At 38.3% G+C, this 26,046-nt stretch overlaps 1 protein-coding gene across 11 annotated transcripts in view; it reads left to right on the top strand.

Moving 5' to 3' along the window:
* AKAP9 (A-kinase anchoring protein 9) overlaps positions 1-26,046 on the top strand; it is a 174,841-nt gene that overhangs the window by 80,014 nt on the left and 68,781 nt on the right. For 10 of the 11 annotated variants that reach the window (XM_084786927.1, XM_084786921.1, XM_084786924.1 and 7 more), the window contains 10 exons: positions 902-1,037; positions 1,903-1,988; positions 9,173-9,287; positions 9,962-10,142; positions 10,970-11,066; positions 13,904-13,996; positions 19,899-20,249; positions 21,674-21,898; positions 22,922-23,062; positions 23,549-23,652. In XM_084786927.1, coding sequence (XP_084643053.1) covers positions 902-1,037; positions 1,903-1,988; positions 9,173-9,287; positions 9,962-10,142; positions 10,970-11,066; positions 13,904-13,996; positions 19,899-20,249; positions 21,674-21,898; positions 22,922-23,062; positions 23,549-23,652 — 1,529 coding nt within the window. The remainder of the gene's footprint in view (positions 1-901; positions 1,038-1,902; positions 1,989-9,172; positions 9,288-9,961; positions 10,143-10,969; positions 11,067-13,903; positions 13,997-19,898; positions 20,250-21,673; positions 21,899-22,921; positions 23,063-23,548; positions 23,653-26,046) is intronic. The other variant, XM_084786925.1, reaches the window with a different exon arrangement.

Genomic DNA, 26,046 nt, shown 5'->3' with positions numbered 1-26,046 from the left:
GCCTATCATGTTCAAGGTCTTGAATTCAGTGTCCAGCATCACAGAAGAAGTAAATTCAGACAAGTTGTATCTCCAGCAGAGCAGACCCTATAATCATTGTTCTTGTCAGAGAAGTGCAATTTAACATTTCTGTGCCCCAGTTTGTTCATTAAACTGGCTAATGTGATAAAATTCTACATTTGTGGCCGTGCTGAAAAGTTAATATGCCCAATTCCTAACTGACAGTGTGGTTTAGCTTTAAAAACATGCAAGAAGGAGCAGCAATAAACATTTGGCCTTTAAGTCTTTTAAATCATTGATTATTTCCAACTGTGTGAGGGACAAAGGTAAAACTCAATTGGTGGCTTATCCAGTCATGGGGCATGAAATGGTATCTTAAACGAGGATGGAATTATCGGCCTGTCTGCCAAACCCTGTGCTAGATACTCTAACTCTGTGTGCAGACCACAGAAAACACCCTTTCATGTTATAGAAAGGACAGTAGTGTGATCTCCTTGATACATCATTGTGGTAGGCAGCAAACTTCTCTCGTCATTTTTTAACTTCTCACCTTGTGTTCAAGGATAGTTGACATAGTAATGAGATTTTTCAAGGTAAAGAGATCACATCAGAGTGGGGCCATGTTAAGGAGTTATTGGTTACACTCCGTTATATATTTCAATATTAAAAGAAAACAGAAAAACCCCACATTTTGTGTAATTTATTTTCTTGATAAAAGAATAATTTCATACCAAAGAGAAGTATAGTTTTTCTGCAGATTGATTTCATGTGTAGGGGAAGAGGGAATTCACATTCCATTCATAATGTTATGGCCTTCTTTTGCCTTTAGGTTAATAATGTTTTCTAATATTTAGAAAAAGTTGTTAAAATTTTAATTTAAAATATTCAATTCTGTTAACAGACTCTAAGCAGTGTTCTTGATGACTATTATACTCCTTTAAAATGTGAAATGAATATAGAAGAGAAAGAGAATTCTGGTGTTTACACTTCTCAAAATCAAAAGCCAGAATTACAAGAATATAGATACGAAGTTCAAGGTAAAAACCTTACCATACTGTTAAACAGTATTTACTTTGTGTAAGTCAATTGCTTATAAACTTAACTGTCATCACAACTTAACTGTAGATAGTTTTCTTAGTATCTTATCTTTAGCCGTGAAATCTCTATTTAGTGTATACTGTAGTCTTTGTAGGATAATGATCGTCCTATGCAGATAACTTTAAAAACTCTAGTTTTCCCTGTTTCTTTCTCTGTTTCTTTATTCTAGTCTATTTTTCATTCTACCTTTTTCTGTTACTTGTTCTAACTGTAGATCCTAATTGTGAAAAATTACTGCATTTACTAAGTTTAAATTAATGCTTTATGATTTTAAAAGTAAATTAAAAATGAAAAATGAGATACATTAACAAATAACCTTTGCCAGGTGTGATGATGCATACTTTTAATCCCAGTACTCACGCTTAAGAGGCAGAGGCAAGGGGATTTGTGTGGGTCTTCCGCCTTCCGGGTCTTCACAGCTGTTCCAGGCCAGCCAGGGCAGGGCTACACATAGAAAGAGATAGTGACCTTCATGGAAACATGGTGTTAGTGTTTTGTTTGTAATAAGTTACAACTTGAATTTCTTGATGTTCTTTCACAGACGTGTGCTCCTAGTGTGTTTGTATAGGTAATGAGCACCCTACTGGTAAATGGCTACAGAACTAATGTATCCTAAGATAAGGCTTTCAAATTAATGTGATACCAGTTATTTCACAGTAATGGTTCTTAAACTTTTTATTACTACATGTATGGGCTTTATTACTGCCAGATATATTTCTAAAGTTCTAAGTAGGTAAATCATGTTTCTTAAAGAGATAAACCTATACTGTGAAGTGAAATTATTGTCGTTTGTTTTTCATCCAGACTTTCAAGAAAAACTGCAAACCCTTCTTAGCAAAGTAACAGAAGAACGCAGCAAGCTCTTGGTACTGGAAAGACAGTTGAGCAAGGTCTGTGAGAGAGAAAACATAATGTCTGGACTTATTTTATTACCTGCTGTTCTGTCATTCAAGAAGTTCTAAAATAAGTAAACATGGGAAGGGTGGTTAGAAATGCTAAACCATTTACATGTTTGTGTTAGAGCATTTATATCAGTAAGCTGAAGAAATTTCCAGAGTTTGGATCATATATAACTCCTTGAGATGGTTTTTTAAGTCACGATAAAGTGTATATGGATGTCAAATGTTCAACTGTATGAAGTAATTATATTTACTTGTACAGATGTCTTTTTTCTTTAGAAGAATTTGGACAAAGGCACATTGTAAGGACAGTAATCTGACTAAACTATATCCTTATACTCTTAGATGTAATATTTTTAAGGCACTGGGTCTATCTTTATATTTTAAGGAAGAAAAATTAGTTTAGTTGCTTTGCACATAGCTGATATTATAACATAGTATCATCCATATATGTCAGTTTTGTTCGGAAGTAGTTATTTATAATGTGTTCTTAGAAATTAGGTAAGATAATATATACAGCATCATATAGCTTATTAGCTGTTTCACAGAAATAAAGCACATATTGTCAATGATAAGTGTCCTAATTTTCAAGTTTAGAAAAGAAATGTCACAAGAGATCTTAATTTATTTGTCGTTCAGTTGTGTTAAAATGTTCGGGTAAATTTTCAAGATGTTTAGCTGGCAGTGAAAGCTGTGTTGCTAATGAAAATGTTTGCACCGGGCATGGTGGCTCACGCCTTTAATCCAGCACTCAGGAGGCAGAGTCAGGCAGATCTCTGTGAGTTCCAGGCCAGCCTGGTCTACAAAGCAAGTCCAGGACAGCCAAGGCTACACAGAGAACCCTGTCTTAAAAAAAACAAAAGAAAATGTTTGGCCTGGGCCATTTCCTCCTTCTTTCCAGTATAAACACAACCTTGTCCACCTTTCTCTTGTGTCTATAGCTTGTACAAGACTTTTACACATAATCAGTGCGAAAGCCGACCACTGAGTTAAACCTTTCATTAGCTGTGCATTTCCCCACGTTTACTACTTTCTTCCTAATTACCTTCATATCTTATTTAGATTACTGGAAACTCTGCTTAGCAACACTGATAGCAGACTGGATTCTTGTATCTCTGCTTGAGTTTTGTAGCTTCCAAGAGCCCCTGTCCCCTTACATTCAGGTTTCTGGGGCCACTAAGATGTCAGAAGTCGATCTCTGACCTCAGCTGGACTTGAATAGCTTGTTCATCTTCTTCCCAAATGTACTGTGTTCCTTGGATTGTGAAATCTATGTTGTTCCACTTTTCTTCTTCATAGTGGCCTTATCCCTGACTTCTCTGTAAATCAGAACAATAACTGTTATGCCTACCTCAGCTTGCTACGTCTACACCAGATGCACTTCTTTACATTTTTTAATTTAAAAAGAATTTGTGTGTGTGCCTGAATGTATATCTATGAACCATGTATGTGCCTGCTGCCAGTGGAGGTCAAAAGAGGCATTGGGTCCATTAGAACTGAACTTCCAGTTGTAAGCTGTCAGTGTGGGTGCTGGGAACCAAATTCCAATAATCTTGAAGAGCAGACTGTGCTCTTTTTTAAAAAATACATTTTATATATACATTTATATTATTACACATATATAAAATAAATCACATACGACAGGAAGAACCATGAAATAATCAGGAATTATATAAATATTAAATTCATAGTGTTTTGGCTATTTGTATTTGGAAACCTTGTAGAAAATATCTTTCCTATCTTGTGGAGTCTAAAATCTGAATGTAAACTGGTATCTATCATATCTCATCTCTATCAACTTAAAACATCTATCTAGCCCTAAAAACATCTTAACCCCTAAACAACTAAGCTTAACTGTAGAACTAAACTATTTAGTCTCCAACTTCATCAGAGACTTGAGAAGGAATAAAATTAATTACCTGAGTGAACTGGAAGTGTAGGTTAGCAGCTTCCAAAGTGAAGTGGGGGTGGGCGGAGACAAAGAGAGTTTGCTGCCTGAACAGTGACCCAAAATTGAGTTGTTGGCCAAAGGAGTCCAAACCCCTGCCTGTTTCCAAGATAATAGGTATTTTACGCAGCCTAACAGCAAGTGCTATTGCTGAAAATGACACCTAAAGAACTCATTGAACATTTAAGTGTTTCTCAGCCATTCAATATTCCTCTGTTGAGAATTATCTGTTTAGCTCTGTAGCCCATTTTTTAATTGGATTATTTGGTTTGAAGGTGTTTAATTTCTTGAATTCTTTATATATTTTAGATATTAGCCCTTTTTTGGATGTAGAGTTGGTGAAGATCTTTTCCCAATCTGTAGGCTGTTGTTCTGTTGACTGTGTCCTTTGTCTTACAGAAGCTTTTCAGTTTCATGAGATCCCATTTATTAATTGTTGATCTTAGAGCCTGAGCTATTGGTGTTCTGTTCAGGAAGTTGTCTCCTGTGCCAATGAGTTCTAGGCTCTTTCCCACTTTTTCTTCTAACAGATTTAGTGTGTCTAGTTTTATGTTGAGGTCTTTAATACACTTGGACTATAGTTTTGTACAGGGTGATAAATATGAATCTATTTGTATTTTTTTACATGTAGACATCTAGTTAGACAAGCACCGTTTGTTGAAGATGCTGGGTTTTTTCCCACTGTATGATCTTGGCCTCTTTGTCAAATATCAAATGACCATAGGTATGTAGATTTATTCCTGGGATTCTGCTGATCATTGCCAGTACCATGCCGTTCTTATGACTGTTGCTCTGTAGCACAATGTGAGATCAAAGATGGAGATCCCTCCGGAAGATCTTTCATTGTATAGGCTTGTTTTAGCTATTCTGGAGTTTTTGGTTTTCCATTTGAAGTTGAGAATTTCTTTGATGGTCTGTAAAAGATAGAGTGTAGGTATTTTGATAGGGATTGCATTGAATCTGTAGATTGCTTTTGGTAAGATGACCATTTTTACTATGTTGATTCTCCCAATACATGAGCATGGGAGACCTTTCCATTTTCTGATGTCTTCAATTTCCTTCTTTAGAGACTTGAAGTTTTTTTTTTTTTTCATTAAAGTCTTTCACTTGCTTGGTTAGAGTTACTCATAGATACTTTATATTATTTGTGGCTATTGTGAAGAGTGTGGCTTCCCTAATTTCTTTCTCAGCCTGTTTGTCATTAGTATACAGGACATCTGCTGATTTTTTTCAAGTTGATTTTGTATCCAGCCACTTTGCTGAAGGTGTTTAGCAGCTGTAGGAGTTCCTTGTTAGAATTTTTGGGGTCATTGATGTATACTCTCATATCACATACTATCTGCAAATAGTACTGCTTTGACTTCTTCCTTCCCTATTTATATCCCCTTGATCTTCTGTAGTTGTCTTATTGCTCTAACTAGCACTGCAGGTACTATCTTGAAGAGATAGTGGACAGCCTTGTTTTTGCCTGATTTTAGTGAAATTAAGTTTCTCTCCATTTAGTTTGATGTTAGCTGCAGGCTTGTTGGTTTGTTGGTTTCTGCTTCATCAGTAGGCTTCCACTCATCTATGTCTTCTAGAAATTTCTAGATATCTTTCAACTCTAGTTCTCTCTTTTATTGCGGTTTTATAACTTAATCTTTGTTGGTGTGACCTGGAGTTTGGCTCATCACCCACCCCATCATTTACTGTCATTTAGATTAAGTGATGGAAAGGAGACAGCTTTATGTCAGGAGGCTCATATATAAATACCTACACGAGCTCAACATACAAAAGAAATAAAAAGGGCCAAATGACATGTGTAAAAATGAAATCTAGAAATGGCATTCCCTTTCCAGAGAAGCAAGCATTAGAGGTTTGACCCCACATTCCCTCATGTGCTGATACAGTAATGGGGCTCTGTGTTGTCAGCTCCGTGTTGTCAGCTCTGTGACAGTTTACTCAAAGATTTTGCTTTTTAAAATATACTGTCTTCTAAAATAAAGTTTTATTTCTTTAGATTGAGAAAAGTTAAACAACAACAAAACACTGGTGTCAAAAAGAACATTCATTTCTGTATTTGAAATTAGAGCCTTCGTTTTAAAACCACAAGTATGATGGCATGCTTGTCCTTTGGCTGAAGATCTACCTCAGCATGGCTCCCAGCACGCCCCTCAGGGCACTCATGTTGCCTGTAACTGCAGTTCTCAATTGTCCTGTGCCACCTGGCCTCTGCAGGCACCTGGGGCACATGAGCTCGTACAGGCACACCCATACACACAAATAAAAATAATAAATGTTTTTAAAAGACATGCATAATTCTGATCACATCTTTTTATTTTAAATATTTTGACATGTGTAGTGCAGGATTTTAAACTAAGGGCTTTGCACATGTAAGGTAAGCACTGCACTACTGATAACATTTTATTTCTTAAGTTTTTACGACTTTTAAAGTCTTTATTATGGACTTGGGCTACCTCTTTTATAATTAACAAGGATCCGTTCTTTTAATCACCTGCTTACATTGTATGCTACTCTTGAGATGCTGAATTTCTGTCTGGTTCGGTGATTGTAACTGTGGCAGGATGCTTGCGACAGTCGGCTTAGGAGGAGAAAGTTCCAAGCTTTTCACCCGTGGTCACTTTGACCTGCTCGTTTGGTCCTATGGTAGTACATGACATCATAGCAGAAGCACGTTATAGGTGAGGCTTGCTTTTATAATGGCTGAGAAGCAAAAAGAGAAAGGAAGATGCTAGCGTCCCAGTGTCCCCTTCAAAGACATGCCCGTAAGCTCTGGCTTTCTCCCCATGGGCAGTACCTCCTAAATCGTCTGCCTCCTCCCAAAGCACCTCTCCAGGGACTAAGCCTTCGACACTTTGGAAGGAGTTCAGAATCTAGGCAGTCCTTTCGAGTGGTAGGGTCAGGTCTGTCTCGGTCAACACTCGTGAAGGAAGTGGGTCTTTGGCTGGACCTTGAGGGATGTGTAGGTTTGGACAAGAAGTAGAGTGGGAGTAGCATTCTGTGTAGAAGATGTGATTATGCTCTCAGTCTCGAAGGGGAGGCTAGTTCCGAATGGACTTCTGGGCATGGCGCCCGTTAGGCTAGGACATGCTAGACAGCACGTGAGTGCTGTGTTGGGTCTGCACCTTGTGAGCTTCCACGCTGATGAAGATATTTTAGAGGGCTAGAAAAGAATACTTCATGAGACATCTAAAGAATTTTGTGGTGCAGTATGGAAGAGTAAATGCAGAAATCATGCCAAGATTTTCTTTCTTTTATTCTCTATATTTACAAAACTTCATCTGTTTAAGAGGATAGTACCTCCTCTGGTTTGGTGGGAACCCCAAGAACAGTCCTAGGTTCAGTGGTTTCCTAGGAGGGCCTGGGTCTCTACATCTAGTGTGTGTAGGGCTAGGACCCATCACAGCGGAAGGACACAGGGCAGATCAGCATGGGGTCGTGGCACGATGTCCCGAGGGAAGCAGGTACTCATGTCTTCTCTTCGAACAGTCACTTGGCACACTTTAATTTTTCCAGCATGAGTGTAATAGCATGCTCAGATTGTGTAGCAACAGCGCTCACCTGAGCTCAGGAGTCCACAGTTTCCTATCAAGGGGCAACTTGAGCAAGTGTTCATATCGATCACAGTGCTTTTCTGTGTAGCAGTGGCAACTACCATTCAGACAGGTCTGTTACATAGAGAGCTATTATCACTTAGATTTCCTAGCTACTGCCAAGAGAAAAACTTAGAAGAAGCCCTTTCTAAAGATACACATCTCAAAATTGTTCCTCTCAACTCTGTGTACACATTGGGCAGTGGTGGTTTTAACACAGCAGATGAGCTATGATTGCTGAAACGTCCCGCAGTCTCTCAGTATCAGGTCAGGACCGCAGTGCATCGCTGCATAACTTTATTAATCCTTCTTTCAGCCAAGTGAGCCCAGGCTCTGACTCCTGGGCCTGGCTGCATTCTATTCCTGCGTCCTAATGGTACCCAACCCCATCCTCCTCTGTTCTTCCTGCTTCTTCATGTTCCTTTTACACTGGTTTGAGTGATGCTTTCTTGTGTCATCTTTGCCTGCCTGTCTAGGCATAAACATCTCTCCCTCTGTTCCTCTGAGCTCCTAGCTTAGATGCTTGGCTACTTTCTCTCTTTCAAGTTCCGAAGCTCTCTGATTTACATATATTTGTATCACATTACTTTTCATTTCTATTATAATTGTCTACTGATCTGCTTGCTGTAAACTTATTGTTTACTGTACTTGCACCAACACACCCAAACATACACACACACAAGAAAGAAAGTACAAAACATATTCAGGAGGTGTAAGTGTGGTAGAAGACACTTGAAATAGAGTAGTGACTAATTGGAATAGCCCCTAGGACCATAGCTTCTATCCTGTTACTCACTGGTTTTCATAGTGTCCTGAATCTGTCTACTCTGCTGAGTCAGGACTCTTTTTTCTTATTAATAAAATCCCTTGTAATTTACATATACTTTATTTTCCCCTTTTCATTCCATTTAAGTCCCTGTCAACAGGGTCACTGTCTTTACTCCTTAAAGCATAGGCCTTTCCAGAAAGCCATTGCTGTAGCCGAGTAAGGCTCAGACCTGTCTTGTTCTTTCCCAGCTACTCAGATCCACGTGACTTTCCTTTGAGTCCCTGTCATCATAGTTAGATTTCACAGGTATTATTCTCCAGTAGCCTCATTTCCTCAGCTAGTGAAGAAATTCTGTGACGTTAGGTAGGGGTATGTGTGTGGGTGTGTGTCCGTCTGTGGGTGTGTGTACTTTAAAGCTGATTTTGTAACCCTCCTCTGCCTTGTCTCAATGTTGGACATTCAGATTGTTAATTTTATGAGGAGTGTCTATATTGTCACGAGCAGCATACCACTTGTCAGTTGTCTGCTTAGACCCATCATCCACAGGTAAATAAGAATTATGTTGTCAAGTATTGATAATAAAAATTTGATGCTTGCAGTAAAGTTTCAAGATGCTTTCAGTTCAAATGTTTCCGTGAAACAGTTGCTTTTGGAAAGTGCATGTTCCTCCAGTACATAAGAACATTGCTAATACAATTTCATTCCCATGGGCGTGACAGAGAGTCATTTGTCAAAAGGAAATAGTGCTTCATTCAGAGTGGCACAGTGGTAGGGGATTACACTTGATGCAAAGCTCTTTAATTTTGACGCAGATGTCAAAGTCCTAGGCTGTACATGCATGCCGTTGTTGTTCTGTTTTCAATAGATTCACGAACAAAAAACAGACGGTGTTTTGACACTTGAGTTTGCTGAAGAAAATGTGAGAGAAGAGGAAGCAGAGGTTTTGTCGGCTCATTTTCAGCCTGATTCACAGAACACTGGTAAAATTTAAGCGTATAACACATTATAGTACTTTCCTACTAAGTGTTTACAGATTTGCTTTTTTTTTAACTTGGTAATTAGATGACTTTGGACATTTGATGGTCATCTTCTTACTCAGTTTCCTCATCTTTAAAGTGAAAAGTCTAGATTTCTGATCTCTTTCTCATTTCTTAAAATAATAATAATACTATTATTATTATTGTTGTTGTTTTTGTTGTTGTTATTATTATTATTTAGAGTGTTCTTCCTGCATGTACATCTGCAGACCAGAAGAGGGCATCAGATCACATTACAGATGGTTGTGAGCCACCATGTGGTTGCTGGGAATTGAACTCAAGACCTTTGGAAGAGCAGGCGGCGCTCTTAACCACTGAGCCATCTCTCCAGCCCTCTTTCTCATTTCTTATAGTCTGTTTTTAAATTTTTTTAAACTTACAGATGTAAAATTGTTAGATTTAGTGAGATTATAACCATGAGGATAGAAAAAATTATCTTGACTCACACTGTTTTCTTGTTTTCATCAATGAGAATAAATGAAACTGAAACCCAATTATTGCTAAAAGCGTATTTTTAAAGAATTACGAGTATTTTCAGTACACACAAGTAGGTTATTTTGCTTTGTTACCAAGAAGCTTGTACCAAAATGTGCTTTGCTTCTGTTCCTGTGTCACAGATTTCAGTTGTGATGGCAAGATGTCTTCTCTACCAGCGAGTGAGGAGCACGTGCGGGAGTTAGAGAGCTCTGTGAGCTCCTTAAAGCAACAGCTGAAGGAAGCCGAAGCAAACTACAGAGCCGAGATCCAGCGTCTGCAGGAAAGGATTGAGGCTGCCAGTGAGGCCACGGCTCAGCCAAGGTGTCCATGTGCTCTCATCCATCATATCCAGACAGGTTATTTTTAGGCTAACATGTAACTTGAGCAGAGAGATGAGAAGTTGTGCAAACCATTCTGTGCCTTTGAAATACATGAATTAAATGTGAACCAAGGACATTTTCTTATTGGAATTTACTTAAGTTTTCATAAAGATGTTGTTCTGCAGTATTAAGTCAGATAGTGGGTGTGTATTTGTTATGCCTTTTGTATCTTGCCTTCACTACTTCGATATGGCCAGTGCCCTAGCAGTATAAGATAGGGTCCTTCCTCTGGGTTTCCTTCCCTTTGTTATAGAATGCCGACATTCACCAATGTCTAAAGCAAACCTGGATCTTTTCAAAGGCTCCTTACTTATTTCTCTCCATCTGCCTCAACCTCTCTTTTTTCTACCATCTATAATGAGTCTCTGTCCACTCTGCCTTCAGAGTACACGGGGACTGCACCACCCCTCACCACCCTAGTCCCTGCTCCTGCATGTGGACTGGTTACTCTGACTCCTCCTTGCAACCTGTTCTATGCACAGTTAAGTCAGTGCCAGCACTTTGCTCCTTAAAACTTAAGGCAGACCACATTACTCCGGTGCTCTTGTGTCCCGCGCAGGAAGTCCCATCACCACCTGACGCTCTCACATACTTGGCTGCCAGTGTTCTCTAACAAAGCTCCCTCTTGGGGAGTCCTTAAATAATACCAGTCTGTTTCTGCTTAAGGAATTTTGCATGACACTTCCATTGGATCCTCACTTCAGGAAAATTGTCATGAGGCCTGTTGGCCACCTCTTAATACATTCACCCTCTTTTATTTATATTTAGCTTCTCCGTTGATTCAGTGATACATAAAGACTCGGATGCAGGGACAACCATGTGCCGTGGAAATTCTCAAAAAGAGCATATCGATGGCACAACAAAGGTATTACATTTCTTATCTTTATTTTTAAACCATTACATATCCTGATTTTTCTTACTGTCATTTTTATGAATGTGTTTTAGTAACTAATAAACACAAAAAGAATTAAAATATTTAAAGAAACTTGCATTATTTTCTTAGCACAGAAGAATTAAATGTGAGGACTTTCTTGTTTTCCTTATCTGAGTATATTATTAATTTAAATTTTGTCTTGATTTTTCCATTTTGATTACTTACAGTTGTTATATCATTTCCCTTGTTTCAGGTATCTCCCATGTGCCCCTCTTACTTCTCAGATTCTTTTTATCATTGTGACATATGCTGTTTGAGATATAAATATTGACTGACTTATGTGTAGGAACTCAGTTTCAGCCCTGATCTTGCTATTGTGGGAAGCAGGACAGGCCATCTTTCAGTGTTCAGGAATCCCCAAGCTCCAGGGTGCTGGCGTTGAGGTGGTGGGTGCTCATCTGCCAGAGACCGCACAATCTATACACGCTCTTTAACAGTGCCTGCCCCACAGGGAAACCCTGATCCACTCTTGAGATCTCCAGCAGTAGAACTCTGATGGTCATCTGTTTTCAGAGAAGACAAAAATCACTGCTCTTTGTTACTCTATGCATCAAGGAGCCATAGTAGCCATATTCTATATTCTCCTGCACTCATATGAATTCTTTGTTTGGATGAAACACATTGTTACTGTTCTGTGGGAGAGATGGAGACAGCCTCAGCAGAGGTATTTATTTCACATGCAAGAAAGACAGACATTAGGCCAAGAGGAAGAAATCGAGGAGGTACTGGAAGGAACAGACCTGCCTGCTGCCAGTGCCTCTTGGGTGCCATCTCTGAAGAAGAGGACCCAGTAGCCAGCATCCCGAGGCCAGAGAGCACTGACAATTCCAAGAAGTTGTAGGTTCCACAGAAGGCCTCAGAAGAAAACAAGCCAGAGCAAACTGTTTGGGACCCAGGACCCATTTCTAGGCTCCACCTCTGCTCCTGGGAAGATGGCCTAGAAGTTCTGTCATAGTGAAAGGTGTAAAAAGCTCCCATGTTTGAAGTCTACAACTCAAAGCAAATGTAAGGTGTCCGAAATTCAAGAAGAAAAGGAGAGTGTCAGTCCATGCTGCTGATTGCTGAGGAGCCCTGGTTTCTGGAAGGAGAAGACGGCAAAACGGAAAGATGCTGTAGACTGATGGGGGTGCTGTGGACACTGCAAATGCTGCCAAGCAACTCTGGCTTGAGTATGTGGCAGTTTGGACCCTGCCCACTGAAAACTCTCAGAACTGGGAGACACTCAGCTTTAGAAGAACATCTGGAAGTTTGGCTGTCCTGAATTGAGTGACAGAGACACTCACATAAAAGATTAGTGGCATGGAAACCCTGCCCACTGTGACCCAGATGACTGGCTTCATCTCTGTGACCATGTAACACAACTTAAGTTCCTCCAGTTGCTCCTGGCCACAGCTTCAGGGACCATGTTTCTGCCCCATGTGAAGGAGTCGTGGCAGCGCTCAGTTCTTAAGTTGGACAACGCAGACATGGCTCAGGATCTTACAGTGTTGTCCTCCATCGTGGACACACTAATAACATTGTCTTTACGGAGGCGAAGGAGCCACTGGTGAAGTTTCTGTGTCCTAATGATGGGTGGCTATGGCCGTACTACAGGCATATAGATGGCCTCTGATGGTCCACCATGACCTGGACCACCAGCTGAAGACCTTTGCTATGCAAGGGGCATTCCAGCCTCTGAGTGTTCGCAGGACCCTGCCACCAGGAAGCAGGGCAGGGACTAATGGGTTTAGGGAAGGGGTGGTGTTCAGCATATGGGTAGGCCGACTTCACCCGTCTGCTCTCAGGCCATGTGTGTGGCTACAGCTCTGTCCCTTCTGAGATGTGCTGGAGATGGGGCAGAGCAAGGGGCATCACCAGCATGCTAGTCGCTAGGGCTGCTGAACCCAACTTTGATAGCCTGGAGATTACACTGGAATTACACTGGGATTACACTGGAAGCAGCAGCAGGACTGAAAGGAGAAGGCAACCTGCAGAGCCCACTTGTCCTAACACCCAAGTCCTGGCAGATAGGCTCACTGTGGAGCAGCAGCAGCAGCAGCAGCAGCTAGGGAAGGCCAAGCGCACTGTCTGACCATCTGCACTGGGGAGGTCCGTATCCTGAGCTGAGATGATGGATAAGGACCATGAAACAACATCCTCAACTAAGGCACTTGCTGAAGACCTGAGTTCCACCCCCAGGAAAAAAAAAAACATGGTAGAAGGAAAAAACTTACTCTCACAAGTGGAATTTTTTCACATTAACATGCACACAGTGACATGTGCACATATATACTCAAAAATGAACATATTAAAAACAAAAATTACCCATTAAAAAAGCAAATTCATGTGATTGTTAAATACTTAGATGCAAGAATGTGTTTATATTTCAGAAAATGCTTATGTTGGTATACTGACAAAATATATTCATATTTTTGGAAACTTAGATCATTAAGTAAATACGAAAAAGGAAAAAATTAACCAAGAAATAGAATCACAGTTTGACATTTAACTTAAAGGAAGCATCTGTGTACACAATCTCATTTTAAGTACCCTTAACCTGCCTTAGAATTGTTAATTATAAGATATAAATATCTCTCTTTTTACAGTGGTAAGTATAACTTATTAGAACTAACATTTTTAAATTAGGAGTAACAGAAACTTACTTTTTGTTAAGAGTATCCAGAAGTTTGCTAAGAAATATTACTTTAGAAACATTTTGAGATTAAGAAATTAAAAACAGGTAATAATATCGTTTCTATGAATAAATGTCATTTTGCGTTTTCAAATAGTTTTCTGATGGATTTGAATTGAAGCAAGAAACAAATATGATTAAGTTGATGGAAAAACAGTATCAAGAGCGATTAGAAGAAGAAATAGCTAAGGTAAGCGTGTAGCCGATATGGAAGGTGGCCTTCTCCATTCTCTTTGAGCCTTCAATGGGCACATTTCATTGATGGTATGTAGTACATTTTGAGTTTTCTATATAATTTTAATTTTCTAAATAATCTATCTTTAAGTTATCAGATAATAGTATCAACTATAACCATTTTAGATATTTTCTTTATTCCTTCCTATCTATCTATCTAATCTATTTGTTTTCAGACAAGGTCTAGCTATTTAGCCCAGGCCAGCTTCAAACATCATCCTCCTGCCTTTGCTTAACATATTATGCGCCACCACATCTGGCACTATAATTGGCTTTAAGTGGAGTATTCTGTGGATATTACTGGGCTTGCCTTCTTTGAGAAGGAGTGGCCTTCTTTAAAATGGTTAAAGTCAGGAGAGAAAGGTGGTTAGTCCTCTGTATATTGCCTCTGCTCAGAGTAGTTACTGTGGTATTAGACAGCAACTTGACATACTGAGAGAAGGTTGCCACTGAGCTCAGCTCCTGAGTAAAAGAAGGAGGCCTATCACTGCGGCATTTGTTTGTCGTTGAATCTTCATTTTGTTTACTCAGAGCCCATCTTTTAGGCTCTTTGGTATTAACCATATACCCTAGGCTACCATCGTAGTTCCATTTAGCTTTTAATATTTCCTTTCAGAATACACATATCCATTTGCGTTTTGATGTTGGAACCATTGAGTTATGAGTTATTTGCTCCTTTTAGAAAATAACTAACTGAGCCAGGTGTAAGCGCACACACCTTTAATACCAGCACTCAGGAAAGCAGAGGCAGGTGGATCTCTGTGAGTTCAAGGCCAGTCTGGTCTACAAAGCAAGTCCAGGACAGTCAAGGCTACATAGAGAAACCTGTCTTGAAAAACCAAAAAATAAAAATAGCAATCTAAGAGAATATATATTTTTAAAAGGAAGACAGTTGATAAAATATAAAGAAAAAGATGAGATGTTCATGTTAGATGAAGACCCAAGGAGATATCTGGGCTGTGAAGACTTTCTCATTTATTGTGTAAGCAGAATAAACAGTTCTTGGAAATCAAGGTGAAAAGTGAGTCACGGTTTGTGTGTGAATCACTGTGTGATTCTTAGAGAAATACAAGGCTTGTGCTTAGTACTTACAGAGATTCTCACATTGAGTGTTGTCTCAGTGTCAGGGCTAAAAGTTACACTTCAGATTTGCGAATTTAGAAAAGTTATTTAACTTATTAAGGTCAGTTTTCTTGATGTAAAAAGAGGATAATAGTAATCCTTGTGAGGGTCTTACAAGCCATGGCATATAAAGAACCTGCAGACCAGTTGATGCAGAAAGTCCTGCATTGTAATCAGTAGGAAAGAAAGGATGCAATAAGCTTACCAGACGCTGGCCAGAGGGCATCGCAAGGCTCTGTCTGCTGTGTCTTGTTGTACCTTGTAGATGCCATAGTTATGTTATTACATCAGCATTTATATTTACCTTCCTTGTCCGATTGATCAGATTTAGAACCACCTAGGAGGTTGGTGAGGATGTGTGTATATGAGGAAGTGTCTAGAGAGGAGCAAGTGTGGAGACTGTGGATGTGGTGCTACCCAAGCACCCAGAGCCAAGCAATCGTGGCCTTAACTCTCTGGAACTTAGAGATAAAAGAAATAGTCCTGAGATGGCTCAGTGGTTAAGAGCCCTGTCTGCTCTTCCAAAGGTCCTGAGTTCAATTCCCAGCAACCACATGGTGGCTCACAACTATCTATAATGTGATCTGATGCCCTCTTCTGGCATGCAAGCTAACATGCAGGCAGAGTACTGTATACATAATAAATAAATAAATCTTTAAAAAAAAGTCTTTGGTTTCTGTCAGGTGTATTAGTCACAACAATGGGAAGAGCTGTCTACTACACCTGTATCATTTCTTCTGAAGTATTTTGTACTTTGTTTTTCTTTGTTGTTGTTGTTGTTTTGTTTTGTTTTTTAATTTGCTGGGCCTGTTTAATGTGGGGATGCACCATGCTGGATACCTCCTGAGCAACATTGTTTTTACTGTTTTAATTTTTAGCTGTCATTTTAGGATCATTGTTCTGCTTTTTGAGATAGCCTTAATTTATGTTTCTGATATTAATTGGGAATAAGCTTAAACTTTAAAATGTATTTTCCTTTTGCCCATGAGAGATGGTTATTGACTATTAAAGTTGACAGTTACTTTTATGTCAGAATTTTCAAGGTAGCATTCCGATCTTTTGTGACCCTTCTTGGTTCTTCTGAGAAGGTCCTTGTCAAGTGATTTGAGGGCATATAAAGCTAATGTCTCTAGAAACCTTTCAGTCCATTGCACTTGTTGAATCTTTGGACTGCTCCCTTCTGTAATGTTCCCAGCCCTCTTCAGGAGACTTTTCCGTCATTCTCCATCAAATCCTACTGGGACGAACGACAGTGAGACATTCAGCATGCTGCTCTGTCTTCCCACTCTCGTTGCTTCTCAGCTTTTGCTTTGTGGTTCTTGTGTTGTTGTTTGTTGCTTTGGTAGGGCATTGTGTGTTACAGCAGAGCTTGACTTCTCTGTGTCAGAGACCTCTGGATCCTCCTGACCTCGCCTCCTTGAGCACTGACTTTACAGTGCATGTGTCAGTGTGCTCAGTTCTTTCTGTGACGCTGTTAGTGAGTCCAGGGCTTCGTGACCCCTTGGTAAGCACTCACCATGGGCCACAGTCCCAGCTCATCTATTTGCTTCTTTTTAGCTTATTTTTTTAGATCTTTAATTAATAATTATTTTGGTTTTTCATGACAGGTTTTCTCTGTATAGCCCTGGCTGTCCTGGAACTCCCTCTGTAGACCAGGCTGGCCTCAAACTTACAAAGATCTGCCTGCCTCTGCCTCCTAGCGTGTTGTGATTAAAGGTGTGCACCATTACTATCTGGCCTCTTTGCTTCCTTTTTGCATTGGTAAATTATTTGGTTTTCCATGTTATTTTCTTAATGTGGAATGACAAAGATGGAGGACAGATTCAATTCAGAAAATTAAAGCAAAAGCCACTGGGAAGGTCTTGACCATTAGTTAGAAAATACTGGCAATATATTTTGCTATTAACTAATTAATTATTTTCTGTTTTCACATCTTGCTTTAATGGCATATATTCCAGGTGACTATCTAGAACATTACCAAGTCCGTTCTTTCTGGGGTAGCATAGCCACCTAGGATGTCTAATTTGGTAGGTGATGTGGAATCATGAGATTTCTGGAACAGTAGCAAGTGTTTAAAGGCCTTGAGTTCAATCTGTACTTGAACATAGTTTGGTTCAAACTCTGATCTGATATGGATTAGCTATGGCCTTTGATATGGTTTCTAATCTTTTTACACTGAATTTTTCTGGGCACGGGGTTTGATACCTCAGTTATTCTTCAGGTTGGTACTAGAGTTCTACAGAAGAGGTCTGATCTGCTCAACATGAATGCTAGGAGAGGAGCTGAAGAGCACAGACCTCAAGCCCACCCTCCATCGTCTATTTGCTCTGTGTTTTAGGGTCACATCATGGACTCTTGTTTAGCATTTCCGTTTCTTTCTTAGTTTTCTCATTCTTTACATTGAGGTATCAACAGTATTTACCTTATAGCTTTAATGAATATTGAATGAATTAATACAAATTTTTAAAGAACTGATTAAAAGTGTTTCTATTGTCCTTGGTGTAGCTATTATCAGCATTATTTCTATTAAAAGAGAACTCTAACATGTATCTGGAGAACACAGCATCAGGAAAGAAGCACGCTAGTCGCAACTGAGTTCAAGACAGGAGATTAAATCAATGTTCAGTTGAATTGAAAGCTGAAAGCCAGGCATTCTGACTCCAGGCATAATCTCATCCTGAGGTAATGACAGACAACTGTACTAACTGCAGATGCTCTGTTGACCATCTGTACATAGAACTTGATAAAAGCTATTTTAGCATTTGGTTCTCAAGGCTTAAGTACTTGTGCCAGGGGGAAGTAGACAGTGACCCAAGGTCATAATTGACGTGGAAAGTCAGAAATATGTAATTCCCTTTACCAGTCAGCAGAGCCTGAAGTGGGCTTCAGGAAATTTCTTGTGGGGAAGTAAGAAAGCTGATATAATTACAAAGACTCCATGATAGTGCTGCTTAAAATAGTATAATGGAACCACACCAGGGGCAGTGGTGTTCTGTTGTTCTAGCCACGGAAGACTGAGGCCGAGGGGTTACAGATTCATGGCAAGTTTGGCCTACATAGTAAGTCTGAGGTCGGCCTGGGTTACATAAAATTATTCCAAACAACAAACAAACAAAAAAAGTGAAACTCAATTTAAGTATTTACCAATAGAGAATTGATTAAAGGAATTATATAATCTGTGTGACTGAGTTCGTTGGAGATTATAATGATATATTCTTGACTCAGAAATATATGTACTATAGATAAGCTATTACCAAGTTATAATTTAGAATATGATTACATTTTTGTAGGCAATTTCTTACCTGTATTTGTTCATATGCTTAGAAAATATTTACTAAAGTTTATAGTAAATTGTCTTGGAAGAAAGAAATATTAAAACTTTATTATCTAGTTTTTTGTTTTACTGAACACTTTGCTGTTATAAAACTTTTTACTTTTTTTAAAATTTAGGAAGACAGTACAATAAATATGTGGAAATTCAGGTCAGTGTAGAGAGTTTATTCAGGACTTTGTTATAGGATTTCTTTTCACTTTTCTCTTTTTATTACAAATTGATTTTTTCCTCACATAATATATCTTGATTATAGTTTGTCCTCCCACTACTCCTCCCAGCTCATCCACACCTACTTTCCAGATCCACTTCTTTTTTGTCTCTCATTAGAAAACAAAAAGGCTTCTAAAGGATAATAATAAAATAAAATATAGTACAGTAAAATATAACTAACACATTGATTTAACACACAAACACTAACACACTGAAATTGGATGAAGCAAGTGGAAAAGAGCCCAAGAGAAGGCACAAATAATCAGTGAGACCCACTCATTTGAACACTCAAGAATCCCATAAAAACACTAAACTGGAAGCCATAATGTATATGAAGGACCTGCTTCCATCTCTGCGAGTTCAAGTGAAAGTTGTTTGATTTAGAAAGGATTTTTTTTTTTTTTTTGTAGCTCTCAGATCTGAAAATGTCTTTATTTTTTTTTAGAAAATGGATTCAGGAAGGTTAAAAAGCAATACCAGAGGGCATAGGTGCAGAATTGGATGTGTGCAAGTCATTCAGAGCATCCAAGTAAGAATATGGCAATATAAATATCCAAAAAGTATCTCCTAGGTCTTCAAAACAAAATGTGTAAGGAATTCCTAACTAGCGAGTGATACAGTGTTTCCTAGACAGGAAAAACAGTTAACATTCAAGTCCTGAAAGCCTTTTCCTTGGTTAACTACATGTAGACAGTTTGCCTTTGATCAAACTTCTTTAAACATGGAAAGTCTTCATCCCCTCTGGCTCTTACACTGTTCCTGCCTCCCCTTCTGCGGCATTCCCTGAGCCCTAGGAGCCCTAGCTAGGCTTGATGGAGAGTTGAGTGTTGCAGAGTTTCTCACTCTTTACGTGAAGTCAGGCTGTGGGTCTCTGTATTTGTCCCCACCTGCTGCAGGAGGAAGCCTCTCTGATGATGGCTGAGCAACGCACTCATCTATGAGTGTAGCAGAGCATCTCGGAGTCATTTTGCTGCTGTAGCATGTTGTTGTTTTGTTTTAGAACAGTAGATTTGGGTTCACTGCAGGTCCCTGGACTGTCTAGTCTCAGGTTCCTGGTCACCTGAACAGTGCTGGGTGTGCGTTTGAGGCCAGGCATTTTAAGTGTATATAATCTTAACTAATAATTTCCTTTTCTCGGTCCCAGCCGCTGATTAAGAGTGCAATGAAGTTTTTTGTTCATTTATCCATTTAGGTCATCGTGTCAATGAGTGTAGCATTTGCTCAACAGACGGAACTCTCTAGATTATCTGAGGGGAAAGAAAACTCTATCCATTTACAACAACCACATGCTCTGGGTTTGCAAGAAAAGCACCATTTTATTGATATCGAATCACAACATCAAGTTGGTCTTCAGACTTTTGAGGCAACTGACAAAAAGTTTAAAGAAGAATGTAAACCACTTAGCAAAGAATTGGGAGAACACAGAGACGTCCCTGTGTCCAGTCATGAGGATCTCCAGGATGCCCTAAAGCCAGAGGAGCACGGGCTGACCATTTCAGAAGAAATACTTTCCAGAGAGGAAACATTTATAGCTAGAAAATCTGTAAGTATGATTCCTAGGATATTTTTTTAAAGCAAAAAATTTGTAAAGACAAAAAATGGTTTCTTCACTATTAATACATTATCAGTAGTGTTGCTTAAGGAAGAAGAAAGAATCAGGTCAGCTTGAGTACGACTCGCATTGTTGTAGTTTATTAATATTAAGCCATATAGTTAAATGACAATAATGCTAATTAACTAAAAGAAGTCTGTTTGCCTTAGACATTGTATATACTAGTGAGGCTTCTCAGTGGTAAAGCTCCTGTCCCCAAGCCTGACACCCAGAGTTCAGTCCCTGAGACTCGGAGTTATAGGAGGAGAGAACTGACTTCCCCAAGTTGTCCTCCGACATGCACACACAGAGAGACATGCGCGTGCGCACGCGCACACACATGCACACACAGAGAGACATGCGCTCACGTGCACGCACACACACACATGCACACACAGACACACGCAGAGAGAGAGGAGAGAGAGATCAAATAAGCAAATAAGAATGTAATAAAAGCATTGTATTGAATTTTTAAACTATAAAATTCTGTGGGTTACAACTGTCTTAACTTTGTTTCTGTTAAAGATTATCCTGTAATTTGGTAAAATCTATTACTGAAATATTTGCTCAGTTAAATATAAGAACATATAAGGAAATAGCCACCTATTTAGAAGAATAATTTAAAGCATTTTACTGTCTAGATCCTAATTCTCTTTCTTTTTACGTACTCACAAATAAAACTATTTCCTCAATAGTTTGCTATCTTTAATGAATGGAAATAAATCCTGCTGCTTCTAAAATTATTTGAATTCAAGGTTATTATTAATGTCCAACCTAGTTTCTATCTTCCTCAGAAGGATAATCAGATAAAATCACCAGAGGTGCTCATGAAAACCTCCTTAGTTTACCTGAAGCTGTGACAGGAGAAGGACTTATCATTGTCTCTTCTAGGATGCTCAGAGAATCCATTAGTGAGTGGATATTTTGAGTCAGAGAAACTGATACATTATTATCTCTTAAGAAGTTCTCTGGAATATTATATAACCGCTGTGTAATGTAAATTTAATAAAATTATCTTTTCATTAGTATAGCTTTAAGATAAAAAATATCTTCATTTCCCCTCACAAAATATCAAAAAAGAATAATGGAATCATGGCTTTATTAAAAGTAAAGGAAATATTGAATATCTTTCTCATCTAGAATTATAATTTTGCTAAACTAACTGATAGCTGCTTCCCTCCTGAAAAAAATAACACACTGTAATAATTAACTTAATATTGTTTTGGAATTATGGTTAAAATAAAGATCTTTTTTAAAATTCAGTCTTTATTTAATAATAAGGTAAAAATTGAGGTGTCCTGTGGGTTTAGCAGAGCTGATTTCATATTCATTGAAAATGCCATGTGTGGCCAAACCTTCTGTTTTCACTGATACAGCTCCATGATGAGGTGCTGGTGTCCAGTGTGGATACTTCTAGACAACTGACGTTACATGAAGAACAATTAGAAGATATGCGGCAGGAGCTTGTCCGACAGTACGAAGAGCATCAGCAGGCCACGGAGCTGCTGAGGCAGGCCCACATGCGACAGATGGAGAGGCAGCGAGAGGACCAGGAGCAGCTCCAAGAGGAGATTGAGAGGCTCAACAAGCAGTTAGCCCAGGTCGGCATGCAGAGTCCCTTTGCCCCCCAGCTAAAATAAGTGATCTTCATGTAACCTTTTTTAAAACTTGAAAATTATTTTGCCAGATCTGAGAGTGATTATGGATATGTCATATTAGAGACTCCATCAGCACAGCAAGTTTAGAACTTACAGGCACACCTGACTCAGATTCGTAGTTTCCGTTGTCATGCCATCATGTCATTTAATTGCCCTTCCAGACTGGAAGAGTAAAAAGAGGAGTCACCACACTGACATACATAGCAAAGGACGCAAGCCAGGGACACCTCACCAGCTCATGCCATCTTGTGCTGAGGTGCCTGTGTAAGCAGCTCTGTCACCCCACATTCAGGGTTACCTCTGTGAGTCCACCACCTGCCAACTCATAGGTTCACGTCTATCTATCTTTAATCCCCTTTGTTAATCACAATTGGAAATCTGGGGTAACATGGTTCTGGAAACATTTCTTGTTGATTTGAAAAATGAAAATTTATATAACATTCTTAACCTATCTTGACTAAATTTAAACTTTCTTTGGAATTTGGGAGCTATATTCTTACCAGTTGCTATATAAAATATACTCGCAAAATCATTGCAGAAAAGCTCGTATGAAAATACTAAATATAATTTTGAAAACTAAAAGGATAAATAGCTAATTCTTGACTTGCATTCCTTCAAATATAAAGTAATGGACAATTTGGGGCTGAAGCATAAAATACGGATCATTTGAAAAATCTATTTTGCTTTTCTTCATTGTATTTTGTGAATTCAGACTTCTGAATTTTCAATGCAAATTTGACATAAAAGTATTAATTAAACCGTACAAATCCCTGAACTTATAAGTTTAATTAACTTTTTCCTAACGTTTCAAATTTTGCATTGAATTTTATATATGCCTTTTAACCCCTCTGAATCAGCGTTTGAAAAAAGGCCTGTTGGTCTCAAGGGGTTAAAAGAAATCTACTAAATGTCTCTGTTTTCTCCTGTCGCCAACAATATTCTCTTATGACCTTTTTTCTTATCTAGAGATCCTCAGTAGATACTGAGAACCTGGTTTCAGAGAGAGAGAGGGTGCTTTTAGAGGAGCTGGAAGCACTCAAGAAGCTGTCTTTAGCTGGAAGAGAGGAGCTGTGTTGTGAGCTGCGCAGCAGCAGTACGCAAACACAGGTAGTGTGGACTTCGGCTCACCCAGCACCAGTGGACCATCATGCAGTAGGATTTGTTTGTCTTTCTTGTTGGTGTGAGATAGCGTTTTATAGGCACTGAGCTTAATGTGTCTGTGATTGGTCCCGTAGACGGTAGGTGGAGTAGAAATGCCTTGCATTCTGCTGGTAATTTGATTCTGGTATTGCAGTAACAGCAACTGTTGCTCCACCATGAAGCAGCCTCACAAATCTTACTGTCACAGTATACAGCATGCATTCCTTTGAGCCCATTCCATGGTTTTCATCTGTGCACTAGAATGTTTTATCTTTTTTTGATAATGCTAATCTCTTTATAACTCGGAGTTAAACATTATTTCAAGCAGTGTCTGCATCATGCACAGAGGTTTCTGTTTCGTCTCGTACCATTCTAGAAGTATGACTTGCTGTTTCTAAGATGACGGGTTTTCTCTCTGTCTTGTCCTCTCTGCCTTTACACCAACTTACACAGGATGGAAATGACAACCGAGAGGTTGAGGCACAGACATTGAAAGAGAAGACACTGGAGAGAAACTCTGAAGATGCACCTCTCGATATAAGCCTGACCAATGAAAGGTATAGTGTGTATTTGATCAGCACAGAGTTAAATGCTGTTTTCAATTCAGTAAAGATTGTCATATTTTTTTATCTTGTACATTTGTACTTTATCTTAAAACTTGTACTATGTATGAAATCTGTCCATGTAGGTATAGTATAATGACTGACAATTTTTATCATCATTAAAACTAATTTTAAAAAATCTTTTGCATGCACTACAATTTTTATTAGATATTATCTTGATTATATTTGGGTATTATTTGAATATTAGACTTCTTAACTTTATTTTTTATAATGCTATTTTATATACTAAAAAATGGTTTCTATTTGTGAGTTTTATGTCTTTATGCCTTGTTTTTTCATTAACTTTAAGAACATTCATTTAGTATTAGGTATTCCTTTTGAGAAAATGATAACAGTAAATATTTCACATTTAGATTCTTTTCACATTTGCTATATAACACATAAGAACTTTTAATTCATATTTAGGTTTTATACAGGAGTAAATTGATCACCCAATGGTAACAAAACTGTTTCTTATTGTGATATCACAGAGATTAATATAAAAGTATTTAACACTATACCCCATGAGAATAGTTAGCCCATGTTAATTTAGAGGCCTTTTAGAAAGCCCAGCATTTTAAATTTGATATTATATTTTCTTTAATTTAAAATTAGCGCTAGTGTATACTAACAATTTCTGTGACTGTCAGCCTTCTGTGTCCTCCTAACCTCCTTCCTTAGTTCGCATGGAGGAATTTGACCCCTAAGACTTTGGCTTCCCCATGGGATCATCAGTATGGAATTCAAACAAGAAAGACAGTGTATGAAGACTAAAATTACCATGGCAATACAAAATAAGCAAAATGTTTTGACGTGTGTGTGTGTGTGTGTGTGTGTGTGTGTATGTGTGTAATATATATTACAAATCATGTAGGATTTCGTCTTTAGAAGTTTTTATAGCAAGGTAGATAAAATGAGTATTAATCCTTACTTGTTTTAAACCATTAGTTTTCTAAAGTAAAAATAGTTTAATATTATTTTAATCATGGGATTTGACACTTGAACAAAACTTAAGTAAAAGTTAAGGAAATAGACCCTTTACTTCCTGTTATTTGGTCTTATTCTTAATATTTTTAATTATGTAAGAAGATAACTTGATCTAGATATAAAAATAGAAGCCTGTCTTTCACTTGACAATTTACTAAAGGAAAACAACTCCACTTGTTTCCTTGTCCTAAAATAGGATCATGTGCCTGGGAAGCCGACAGCCCTTGACTTGCTGTTGGTAATTTCCTATAGTGTGAAGTTGAGAGATAAAACTCTGCTAAGCCAGGCCCTTCACCATGGAATCCTGTCCGTTGTATACATAAAGTACAAAGTTCGCTATTGTGCTGCTTCTGGTGAATTAAGCTGCTAAGATGAAGCTGATAATCTTTCCATCACCATTTGTGAAAATACATTTTGACACAGTTTAAAAGTGTTCATGTTACAAGAAAAAGAAACCTCATGAAAACACTTGCTCCAGGACAAGCCTTGTTTGTTTTGTTTTGTTTTATAAGTGTATATACTTATGAGTAAGACAGAAAGTAGAAGGAAATTTAGGTAATAACAATTTTAATGCTTGTGAGTGGAGAGATGGCCCAGTGGTTAAGAGTACTTAATAGCATTGTGAAGGACCTGAGTTCAGTTCCCAAAAACCACATTTAAAAGCTCACAACAGCCTGTAACTCTGCTTCAAGGAATCCAGTGCTGGCTTCTGGCTTCTGAGGGCTACTGCACATAAACTCACACAGGCATGTACATATACACATAAATAAAATCATATAAATCTTATTTTAATTCTAATGACTGTGTCTGAATGCCAAACATTTCAGAGAAGAGTTAACCAGTCATCTAATTTTTTTTTAAAAATTAAGAGGACTGTTCTTATATTTTTTAAAAAGACAGACATAATTTCTGTTTCTTTGGAAACTTTTCTCCCCCAGCTGGCTGAAATAAGTGTGATATGTAAAACCAGGTCTAGTTTTGTCTCTAAAATAAATAGAATTTTTTAAAGGCCTATGACACTTGCTTTGGTGTGATCAGACTGAAATGTCACACTGTTGACCTTTTAAAACATAACTTGCCTATTAGATCTATTTAAATTGAGAAACCTCATCTATTGTCATCAAGTTGTAAAAACAGTACCACATTTTTATTGTGGGCTCTTAAAATTATACTTTAAAGGATGAAATACAGATTGTCTTTATGAGTAACAATAAAAAGTATCACCAGCTCCAAATCTTACATATGCTTGGATCGTAACCTTATTCTTAACATTCTTTTAACTTAATCATTAACATAAAAGCTTAGTTACTTGATTCCTTTGGGTCATGTCAGAGTCAGTCCCCACTCTCCACACAACTGTGG

Source organism: Acomys minous (genome assembly GCF_964271855.1).
Source record: "Acomys minous genome assembly, chromosome: 6".
NCBI lineage: Eukaryota > Metazoa > Chordata > Mammalia > Rodentia > Muridae > Acomys > Acomys minous.
This window is presented reverse-complemented; position numbering and strand designations above follow the sequence as displayed.